Consider the following 12,245-nt stretch of genomic DNA (forward strand, 5'->3'; position numbering starts at 1 on the left):
TTGTCGACAGGCACAAGGCTTTCCAGTCTCAGACATTTCTGCAGCTACATCTACTGTGTTTGAAGGTCACATTCAGAAGCTAAAGCCTGTCCTACCAATTCATGCTGGTGCAAGGCTACTCCATGTATCCATGAGCTCTCAGCATCTGGATGTAAACAACAAGGTTTCCATCTACTGACAAAGTATAGATCTTAAAGGGGTTGTGTTATCTCAAGCATTGGTGGCATATAAAAAAGATTAAATGTGTTCCTATACAAACTTTGCTCCAAGGAAAGCAGTGTCTTGGGCATATTGCTTACTTCTGTGCAAGCAGCCCTTCCCCTATAGAAACGTAATGAAAGACACATTAAACCCACTACTAGACTTTCTCAATCTTGGACCAAAATCGATCACCCAAGAATGAATAAACTTAAAGAGCATCTCTTAGCAGTATCAACCCTATTAGACCAGGCATATTGCCTGGTAGGGTTGATCATGGTGAGTAAAGTGAGACCCTTCTTTTATCTCTAGGGTGAATAGTTGCCAAGATAGAATACTTTCTTATATTTATGCAAATTACTTATTTTCAGCACCGAGGGGGCCGGCTGTAGCACTTGGAGCACCACTACCGCTACTCCCCTCAGTACTGTGTACTCCTCCTTCTCTTTGATTGGCAGGATAGACATCTCATCTAGCCGTGTCTTCCGGTGTCTTCTCTGTGGCTCACCTGGTCATTGGTGGTCTAGCGGTATTATAGTGTAAAAGTATTCATTGGTGTCAGTGTAATTTAGCCAATGTGCTGTGGCCAATATGTGGGTGCAGCATAGCCTTTGTAGAAGGGAGCGAGCACTAACCAGGGAGCCCAACCAAGCACTAAGGCCAGCCCCCCGGTGCTCAAAATAGATCATTTACATAAATAAAAAAGTATTATATCTCTGCCCCTCTCGAACTTAGAGTTCAAGCATTGGCACTTTGAACTCTATGGCAGTTCTCATGATATGGCAGGATCCCATATGTAGGACCCACACCTATCGGGCATTTATGGGAGCCACAATTTCATGGATCTCAAAGCAAAATGGTTTGTTCCATATTTAGGGTATCTTAAAAGGGAACCTATCATCTCCTGCCTGAGTACAGTATCACATGTATAGAACATAATTTGTAGGTCATTACCTGACCCTTTCCCCTGCTGTGTGCCTACAAAATAGCTGTATAGTACAGAAAGAAAGAGTCATCTCAATGGATTATACAGCCAGATTGCTGGTACATATGGGATGAATGTAGAGACACAAATTACTGGAGTCAGCAGCAGATATTCTGTACATTACTGTACTTGATAGGAATTGCTGGAGGAGACATTCCCTTTAAAGGTGTTTTCTTGGGACCCAATCAACCCACCTTAATTAATCATAACTTGCCCGCTGAAGAAAGTTTCCAATAAATTTGGGGCAGATTCCTTATTAAAAATGCTCCCAAAAACTGGCATTCCTGCATCACATTTACACCCTTTTCTAATAATCTGATAAGGGTTGTGGCTTCACAGGGAAAAGGACGCGGCCTAGATGCACCTGTGTGGACCAAAATGTTGGAGAATTTTTGGAGTGAAACCAATTTATAGGTGGCGTATAATTGGACTACACTTTTTTTAGTGCATGGACAAAAATCGGAGACATGGACAAATTTGTGTTGTCAGATATGACTAATAAAACTGTAAAATATTTATTACATATGTACAATAATATGTAGAAAATATTTATCTTAGTATTACTATAATGTGTACATAATATTATATACTCTGTACTTACCATAATATAACCATATGTATCCCAGTATAACTGTAAATGTACCATAGTATAGAATGCATAATATTTACTATAGTATAATATCTAACTAAATATGTTTATAGAGGTTGTTCATGCCCTCCACATGGCCGGACCTGCGGACAGAAGCATACTTATCTGCTCTCCACTGCTAAGTTGCAGCCCCAATCTATTGTCTATGGGTCAACATCCTGTTTGTCATGTGTCACGTGGCCCCTGCAGCCAATGACTAGCGACAGCAGTGACGTGTCCCTCATGTGTTACATCACTGGGTCATGAGAAGCATGGGTGACACATCACCACTGAGGCCATTCACTGGCAGCAGCGGCCACGTGACCTGCATCAAACAGGATGTTGACACGTGGAGAGTGTAGTGGGCAGTGGGGACCCATCTGCAGGGTGCAGGTAAGAATGCTTCCCTCTGCATGTCTGATAAAGTTCCTGGGGGGAAGGGGGGAAACAACCCTTTCAATATAGCTATAGAACAGTACCATCATAATGTAACATTTGTAACATGCATATAAGGTAGTATGTAGCATAGTATAACTCTATAAGGTAGTGTGTACCATAGTGTTACAGAAGTATGTATAATATAAATATTAGACGATAAGATATATAGTTATACTATGGTGCATATTATATAGCAATACCATGATAAATATTCATACTACACTATAGTACGTATTATATGGTAAATGTACATACAATACATATGGTGGAGTACATACATATATGTAGTAATACTTTGGTAAATATACATGCTATATATTTATATGGTTATAATAACGCAAATTTTCTACATAGTACACACAATATATAGCTACAGTATGGTAGATATTATACAGTAATTGTACATATGGCACATATATAGTAGTACTTTGGTTAAAAAAAGATATATACATATTACACTATAGTACGTATTAGGCTACTTTCACACCAGCGTTTTTTGATGGATCCAGCAAAAAAACGCTTCCGTCGCGATAATACAGCCGTCTGCATCTGTTCTGAAGGGATCCGGTTGTATTATCTTTAAAATAGCTAAGACGGATCCGTCATGAAAACCATTGAAAGTCAATGGGGGATGTTTCCGTTTACTATTGTGTCAGAGAAAACGGATCCGCCACCAATGACTTACATTGTGTGTCTTGCTCCGCACCACATCGGGGACAGAAAAACGTTGCTTGCAGTGTTACTCTGTCCGCGATGGGAGCGCAACCAAACGGAACGTGTTGTCTCCATTGACAATTAATGGGGACAAAACTGAAGCGTTTTCCTATTGACATCCTAAGACTGATCTCAATAGCGGAAAGGGAACGCGCAGATGTGCAAGTAGCCTTATATAGTTTTAATTTATACATATTGAATACTATGGTATATATTATGTAATATAGGTTAATAAACTTAACCCGTAGGCTGGGAACAGGGTCACAAATCCTAACGCCGTACAGCGCCCGCCCGATCAGCAGGGGTGAAAACACAGATGCCGGCACATTAACCCCAGATGTGCTGCAGTCAGCGGTGACCGCGGCAAGTGCGGTATCCTGCCATGTGTCCATCAGGTCCCCGCGCTGCAATAACGGGGACCCGATGGCTTGGACGGCAGTCCGATGCCTTCCTTGGGTAGCAAATTATGGGGTGCTTTTTCTCCTGTTACCCCTTGTGAAAATGAAAAATTAGGGCTAAAGCAACATTTTATTGGAAGAAATGAAACTTTTCATTTTCACAGCCAAGTGTTTCCAAATTCCGTAAAACGCTTAGGGGGTCAAAGTGCTCAGTATCCCCCTTAATATATTCTTTAAGGGGTGTAGTTTCCAAAATGGGGTCACTTTTTGGGGGTTTCCACTGTAGGGGTACATCAGGGTCTCTTCAAATACAAAATGGTGCCTAAAAACCATTCTAGCAAAATCTGCCTCCAAAATCCATATGGCGCTCCTTTCTTTCTGACCACTGCTACGTGCCCATAGGGCAGTTTACCACCGCATATGGGGTATTTCTGTAAACTGTAGAATCAGAGTAATATATATTGAGGTTTATTTGCTGTTAAACCCTTGCTGTGTTGCAAGAAAAAAATGATTAACATAAAAATATCTACCAAAAAAGTGCAATTTTGAAATTTCACCTCCATTTTCCTTTAATTCTTGTGGAACACCTGAAGGGTTAACAAAGTTTGTAATAATTTGAGGGGTGTAGGTTCTAAAATTAAGTCATTTATTGGTGGTTTCCATTTACATAAGCCCCTCAAAAGCACTTTATAACTGAATTGGTGCTTACAAAAATGATTTGGGAAATTTTGATAAATATGAAAAATGTCTTCTAAACTTCTAAGCCTCCTAACGTCCTAAAAAAATAAAATGACATTTACAAAATGATGCTAACATAAAGCAGACCTATGCGGAATGTTGATTGATAACTGTTTTATGAGGAATTACGATCTGTTTTAAAAGTAGAAAAATTCTAATTTTAGAAAATTTGTGAATTTTTTTTCCCTATAGCTACCCCCCTGGCTATATAATATGAACTATAGTTATATATGTTTATTACTATAGTAATACTAAGTAGCATAGCCCCTTAGTGACCACCAATACGCCATTTTATGATGGTCACTAAGGGGCCTTATGCCAGGCCAACACTTTAACAGCAGCCTAATCTAAATCTCCCTTCACATGGACCGATTTTCAGGGATGAGTTTTTATGATAATTGGGCAGTGTACGGGTACGACCACACAACGGGGCGATATGCAACCGCAACACGACTGCACTGTATGGTCGTACCCTAAAAGGTGTGGTTGATCACCCGATGTTATTGATGCTGCAAAGTGAAAGTTATAAAGTTTAAAAATATAAAAAGAGAATAGCAGAATTGCAGTTTTTCCCCATTTCCCCCAGAAAGAGTTCATAAAACTTAATTAACAGTGTACCCCATAATGGTGCCATTATACAACCTTCTACTACAATAACACCGTAATATAACTAGTATAAAATGTAAGCGTTTAACATGCACATTATAAATATAGAGTGTGTATAACATGTAAGGCTCTCACACTTGCAGCAGAGGATTCCGGCAATCCGGACGCAAACGGATGCATTTGTGAGACGGATCTGGATGCGGATGTGTCTGACAAATGCATTGCAAGAAAGGATTTGTCTTTCTGGTTGGTCAACCGGAAAAAACGGATCCGGTATTAATTTTTTTCTAATTTTTAAAGGTCTGCGCATGTGCAGATCGGGAAAAAGGATCAGTTTTTCCGGAACACTTAGTACCGGATCCAGCATTAATACATTTCAGTGGAAATTAATTCCGGATTCGGCATTCCGGCAAGTGTTCAGGATTTTTGGCCGGAGAGAAAAATGCAGCATGCTGCGATATTTACTCCGGCCAAAAAACGTAAGAGGGACTGAACTGATCCATCCTGAACGGAATGCTCTCTATTCAGAATGCATTAGGATAAAACTGATCAATTTTTTTCCTGTATTGAGCTCCTGTGACAGAACTTAATACCGGAAAAGAAAAACACTAGTGTGAAAGTGCCCTAAGCCATCAGTACAGCACAGTTCACTGACATTATCCGCCACTTGTGCCAGGACCTGGGTCTAGCTTAGATTAACATGAACACCATCACTCAGACTCCTTCCTGGGGTTCAAGATGCAACAGATTTTGGGGGTAATATTTAACCTATTTCACCAGTTTCCAGCAAATCACAAGAAAAGTGTTTCATGTACAGTGCCTTGCAAAAGTATTCACCCCCCTTGACTTTTTTCGTATTTTGGTGCCTCACAACCTGGAATTAACATGATCGTTTGAGGATTTGCATCATGTAATTTAGAGAACATGCCGACATCTTTGAAAAGTTTTTTTTTTTTATATTGTGAAGCAAACAACAAATAGGACAAAATAACAGAAAAAGTCAATGTGCATAACTATTCACCCCCTAAAGTCAATACTTTGTAGAGCCACCTTTTGCGGCAATCACAGCTCCCAAGTCGCTTTGGATAAGTCTCTTGAGCTTGCACATCCTAACACTGGGATTCTTGCCCATTCCTCCTTGCAAAACTGATTCAGCTCCTTCCATTGGATGGTTTGTTCTTGTGAACAGCAATCTTTAAGTCTGACCACAGATTTTCTATGGATTGAGATCTGGGCTTTGACTAGGCCTTTCCAACACATTTATATGTTTCCCCCTTAAACCACTCAAGTGTTGCTTTAGGCCGTGTGTTTGGGGTCATTGTCCTGCTGAAAGGTGAACCTCTGTCCTAGCCTCAGATCACGCACAGAGTGGTACAGGTTTTGCTCAAGAATATCCCTGTATTTAGCACCATCCATCTTTCCTCAACTCTGACCAGTTTCCCAGTCCTGGCTGCTGAAAAAACCTCCCCACTAGCATGATGCTGCCACCACCATCTTCACTGTGGGGATGGTGTTCTTTGGGTGATGTAATGTGGTTGGGTTTTCGCCAGGACATAGCGTTTTCTTTGATGGCCGAAAAGTAAAATTTTAGTCTCCTCAGACCAGAGCCCCTTCTCCATACATTTTGGGAGTCTCCCACATGCCTTTTTGCAAACTCACAACGTGCCTTTTTGTTTTTTGCTGACAGTGATGGCTTTCTTCTGGCCACTCTGCCATAAAGCCCAACTCTATGGAGCGTACGGCTTATTGTTGTCCTATGTAAAGATACTCCAGTCTCTGCTGTGGAACTCTGCAGCTCCTCCAGGGTTACCTCCGGTCTCTGTGCTGCCTCTCTGATAATGCCCTCCTTGCCCGGTCCGTGAGTTTTGTGTGGGCGGCCGTCTCTGGGCAGATTTGCTGTTGTGCCATGTTCTTTCCATTTGGTTATGATAGATTTGATGGTGCTCCTGGGGATTATCAGAGATTTGGATATTTTTTTATAACCTAACCCTGACTTGTACTTCTCAACAACATTGTCCCTTACTTGTTTGGAGAGTTCCTTGGTCTTCATGGCAGTGTTTGGTTAGTGATCCCTCTTGCTTATGTGTTGCAGCCTCTGGGGCCTTTCAAAAAAGGTGTGTACAGTCGTGGCCAAAAGTTTTGAGAATGACAAAAATATTAGTTTTCACAAAGTTTTCTGCTAAACTGCTTTTAGATCTTTGTTTCAGTTGTTTCTGTGATGTAGTGAAATATAATTACACGCACTTCATACGTTTCAAAGGCTTTTATCGACAATTACATGACATTTATGCAAAGAGTCAGTATTTGCAGTGTTGGTCCTTCTTTTTCAGGACCTCTGCAATTCGATCTGGGCATGATCTCAATCAACTTCTGGGCCAATTCCTGACTGATAGCAACCCATTCTTTCATAATCCCTTCTTGGAGTTTGTCCGAATTAGTGGGTTTTTGTTTGTCCACCCGCCTCTTGAGGATTGATCACAAGTTCTCAATGGGATTAAGATCTGGGGAGTTTCCAGGCCATGGACCCAAAATGTCAACGTTTTAGTCCCCGAGCCACTTAGTTATCACTTTTGCCTTATGGCACAGTGCTCCATCGTGCTGGAAAATGCATTGTTCTTCCCCAAACTGTTGTTGGAAGAAGTTGCTGTTGGAGGGTGTTTTGGTACCATTCTTTATTCATGGCTGTGTTTTGGCCAAAATTGTGAGTGGGCCCCACTCCCTTGGATGAGTAGCAACCCCCACACATGAATGGTCTCAGGATGCTTTACTGTTGGCATGACACAGGACTGAGGGTAGCGCTCACCTTTTCTTCTCCGGACAAGCCTTTTTTCCAGATGCCCCAAACAATCGGAAAGAGGCTTTATTGGAGAATATGACTTTGCCCCAGTCCTCAGCAGTCCATTCACCATACTTTCTGCAGAAGATCAATCTGTCCCTGATGTTTTTTTTGGAGAGAAGTGGCTTCTTTGCTGCACTTCTTGACACCAGGCCATCTTCCAAAAGTCTTCGCCTCACTGTGCGTGCAGATGCGCTCACACCTGCCTGCTGCCATTCCTGAGCAAGCTCTGCACTGGTGGCACTCCGATCCCGCAGATTAATCCTCTTAAGGAGACGATCCTGGCGCTTGCTGGACTTTCTTGGACGCCCTGAAGCCTTCTTAACAAGAATTGAACCTCTTTCCTTGAAGTTCTTGATGATCCTATAAATTGTTGATTGAGGTGCAATCTTAGTAGCCACAATATCCTTGCCTGTGAAGCCATTTTTATGCAACGCAATGATGGCTGCACGCGTTTCTTTGCAGGTCACCATGGTTAACAATGGAAAAAACAATGATTTCAAGCATCACCCTCCTTTTAACATGTCAAGTCTGCCATTTTAACCCAATCAGCCTGACATAATGATCTCCAGCCTTGTGCTCGTCAACCATCTCTCCTGAGTTAACAAGACTATTACTGAATGATCTCAGCAGGTCCTTTAATGACAACAATGAAACGCAGTGGAAAGTTTTTTTTTGCATCAAGTTAATTAAGAAGGACTATGCAGTTCACCTGATCACTCTTCATAACATTCTGGAGTATATGCAAATTGCTATTATAAAAACTTAAGCTGCAACCTTTTCCAATTCCAATATTTATGTAATTCTCTAAACTTTTGGCCACGACTGTATATGTAATAACAGATCATGTAACACTTAGATTGCACACAGGTGGACATCATTTCACTAATTATGTGACTTATGAAGGTAATTGGTTGCACCGGAGCTTTTTATGGGCTTCCTGACAAAGTGGTGAATACGTACGCACATGCTAATTTTCTGTTTTCTATTCTAAAACAATAGTTTTATTTATATATTTTTCTCAGTTCACTTCACCAACTTCACTATTGTGTTCTGATCCATCACATAAATTCAGATTAACAAAACATTGAACTTAAGGCTGTAATGTAACAAAATACGAAAAAAAGTCAAGGGGGGTGAATACTTTTGCAAGGCACTGTATATTGTGATTTTCATTGCATTTCTTCAACATCATTCATTGTTCCCTTATTTTTTTCTAGGCTTTTACCCAAGCGATGAACAGAATGAGATGGTGTTGACTCAGGGTGAGGGTTCAGAATTGGCGTCCCCCTATGTCACCCCGGACCAGCAAAAGCCGCATGTCTATTAAGCTACGCCGTTCCTCTGGCTCTGCCAACAAGTCCTAGTTTTCCTCTTATCACCTTGGATGGGATTTGCCATGTGCAGGGGATGTCGGGCACCACCACATTCATGTTTGACTTTGTGGCCAGGTCACTCTCCCTACAGTTTTATCCCAAGTTTTTTTTTGTGTCTTTTTTTTTTACACCTCACTATTTTGAGTGAATAACACTGGACTTTTTTAGATATAATTTAAGATTTTATGTCTCTGTGGTTTTAAATGGTTCTGTACAATGCAGGGTGCCATATGTATATCTGCTGCTTTATCACTTCTTTCTCATTCTCGGTGTCCCCCGGGTCCACACACTTTCCGCACCCCAGCATGTTGTATATTTTATTTTGATATTCTTGCCTCTTCTTATTATTGGAGGCTTGTTCAGCTGACTTTTGTCTTTTCTTTGGACCATCCTAAAAAATCCTATAGATATTTTCGGTTAATCTGGTTTTACAAGAAAATATGTTATGCAGCAATATCTATATAAGGTGTTTTTTTTTTTGTTTTTTTTGGTCCAATGAAACCAGATAAATATTAAATGTAACATGACTAGTCACGTAATATTTTTAATACATGTATTATTTTGTTACTATATATACATATATATAATATATTCCTTTCACGGGCCTGCGTCATGTATGAGAATGTCATGAAAGGATTCGCCTTTTCCTTTGGGCTGTTGTCATATATGGGGCTGCGATTTCTTTTCTATTTGCCTTGTACTAGGGGGTCATTCCATGATGAAGAAGAGTCCCTTTCAGGTTATTTTATGCTTTTATATGCTGGAATCAGTAGGTTCCATTCATTTTATTACACATGGCCTTGTATATGCAATGGAGAATGTCAAATGCCATGGCCACGTATAACTATAATGCTGACTGCGCTCATGTACGAGAGCGTCCCCCTGTGGCCCTTCTGTTCTTGCAACCACAGAGGACACGCTCTTGTAATAAATGCTTCTAGCACCTTCACTAGAGATGCCAAAGGACTGAGCAGAGACTGGTCTGATAACATTTCACCTGCTGGCCGAGTAGATAGTGCTGCTTCCATTCTCCACCTTGTCTTAGGTTTGCTTTTAATGACTCCACGTTTTTTCGAGCACTGACCTCTACATCCACCATGTCACTCTTAAGTTAGGCCATGAATATATTAATGAATGCATTGTTTTCATGTGTGTCACAAATAATAAATCTAAAACCATTTTTTGCATTAACTTTTTATCTTTTCTGTATGTTCTTATGACAGTACCCACAGGTTATAGGTAAACTGGGACAACTACGCCCATCATGTAGTGAGAGACTAAGGTGCTTTATTGAGCAGTATCTGGGGGGAAAACAGCATTGTGTAACTTTTTCCATCTTTCCCTCTCATCGCTTTTGGGAAACGTGGGGTTTGATTGACTCCCATGGCCAGACAGAGTTACTTTAATGTACAACATAAACTAGTGTAATTATAGGGCAAGTGTTATACCAGCTCGTAGCCAGCATAGATTGTTTTCAGGAAGATGTGCCAAAATTATTAAAGGAATATGTCATGATTGATGAAAAAAATTTAAATCAGACATAAACTAGTACATGACAATCTCTTTGTATAACACAGCTAAAACCAGCCCTGTACCTCACATGGGTCCGGAGATCTGGATATTCAGTGCTCTAATTGTTTTGCTAGAATTTATTTCAAGCTGGCAGCTCAGGGGCGTGTCCATTCTGCTGCAGCTCAGGGGCGTGTCCATTCTGCTGCAGCTCAGGGGCGTGTCCATTCTGCTGCAGCTTCTAAGAGAAGATACATCTGGTGGCAGTTGAAGATTTAAACTGAGCAGGCGCGACCACCTCAGTGTGGTGGAGAAGAACAAACAGCAGGTAGCGCTATACAGATACATTCTATTGAATAGCTCACTAAGACGTCCTCTTTCAAGCATATATATATACACACACACATGGCCAATGGCTTTTAGTTTTATAATACTAAATATATTAATATGGGGCCTGAAAGGAGGTTTCTGGTTTGCATCAACATCCTTTTTAAATAATTATTTATGAAGGTAGGTGTAATTTTGTATTTATTGTTAGTTTTTTTACCTTTTATGCTCCTATCTTCCGTTCTGGGCTGTGGTCACATGTCCATGGCATAGTTAGGGGCAGTGCTGGAGCTGTGACAGAAAGGAGAAGTACATCATAGGTTTTATTAGAAATAGGAATACATGCATACAGGGGTTTTCCCATCATAGACATTGGGGGCATATCGCTAGTATATGCCCCCCATTGTCTGATAGGGGCAGGTTCGAGAACAAAGCGGGAAAGGTGGCAGAGGGCGGACTACGCATGCACAGCCGCCCTCCATTCATATCTATGGGGCCGCTGAAAATAGCCGACTGCTGGGTCAGCTATTTCCGTTGTGCCCCATAGAAATGAATGAAAGCGGTGGCTGCGTAAGCCCGATGCGCTCCCATTCACTTGTATGGGTAGAGCGCTTGGCGGTGGTTGGACACCAGGAAACCCGGGGTCCTCCAGCCACTGCTATCCCCGCACCATTCTCAGCGTAGGTGCGGGTCCCCTCACCTATCAGACAACGGGGGCATATTCTAGCGATATGCCCCCAATGTCTGTGATGGGAATACCCCTTTGAGGAAACAGACCAGAGGGATTTGTATACTTGGTGAAAACGGGAGAAAGAGTCCAAAATGAAAACAAAAAGCATGGGGAAGATGTACATGAGGTAGAAACTACACGAGCATTCCTTTAAAAGCTATAGAAGTCCCGAAAAAACCCCTTACTATAAATCAATCACAGAAAAGAATTTATTAGTGGTGTGCATCAGCTCGCCCTGACGTGTCTGTTTTAGTAAATGTGTGTAATAACTGCAGATATGTTTTTACAGCTTTATTCTAGGCCTCCGCCCTCTTAACTGTAGCCTACAATATACCCGGCAAGGGTCCCCGTGCAGCGGAGAGTGGGGGCTCAGCAATCACATTAGAGACATGCTCCTGTTTTAAAGACCCAGATCGGCACAAGCGCCAATGCGGACCATTTAACCGCAATAGACTGCAGCAGTTACAGAGGCAGCGGACTCCCTCTGTCTCGCATCTGCGCCTGATGAATGAGATTGTGGGGTGATGATGTTCGTGCACGACCGTCTGGGACCTGATAAAGGCCCCAGGCCTGCCTGCAGTGTTTCCCTTTAGGCCTCATGCACACGACAGTATTTTTTCACGGTCCGCATAACGGGGTTCGGTTGGTCGTGATCCATGACCGTTTTTTCGTCCGTGGGTCTTCCTTGATTTTTGGAGGATCCACGGACATGAAAAAAGTCGTTTTGGTGTCCCCGCCTGGCCGTGCTGAGCCAAACGGATC

General features: G+C 41.7%; 1 protein-coding gene across 1 annotated transcript in view; it reads left to right on the forward strand.

The window, feature by feature from the left end:
• RALGAPA1 (Ral GTPase activating protein catalytic subunit alpha 1) overlaps positions 1-10,097 on the forward strand; it is a 188,629-nt gene extending 178,532 nt beyond the window's left edge. The window contains 1 exon segment of the mRNA XM_040412867.1: positions 8,762-10,097. Within this exon segment, the coding sequence (XP_040268801.1) occupies positions 8,762-8,871 (110 nt within the window). The 3' untranslated portion in view covers positions 8,872-10,097.
• The last annotated feature ends 2,148 nt before the right edge of the window (positions 10,098-12,245 follow it).

Source organism: Bufo bufo, chromosome 11, assembly GCF_905171765.1.
Source record: "Bufo bufo chromosome 11, aBufBuf1.1, whole genome shotgun sequence".
NCBI lineage: Eukaryota > Metazoa > Chordata > Amphibia > Anura > Bufonidae > Bufo > Bufo bufo.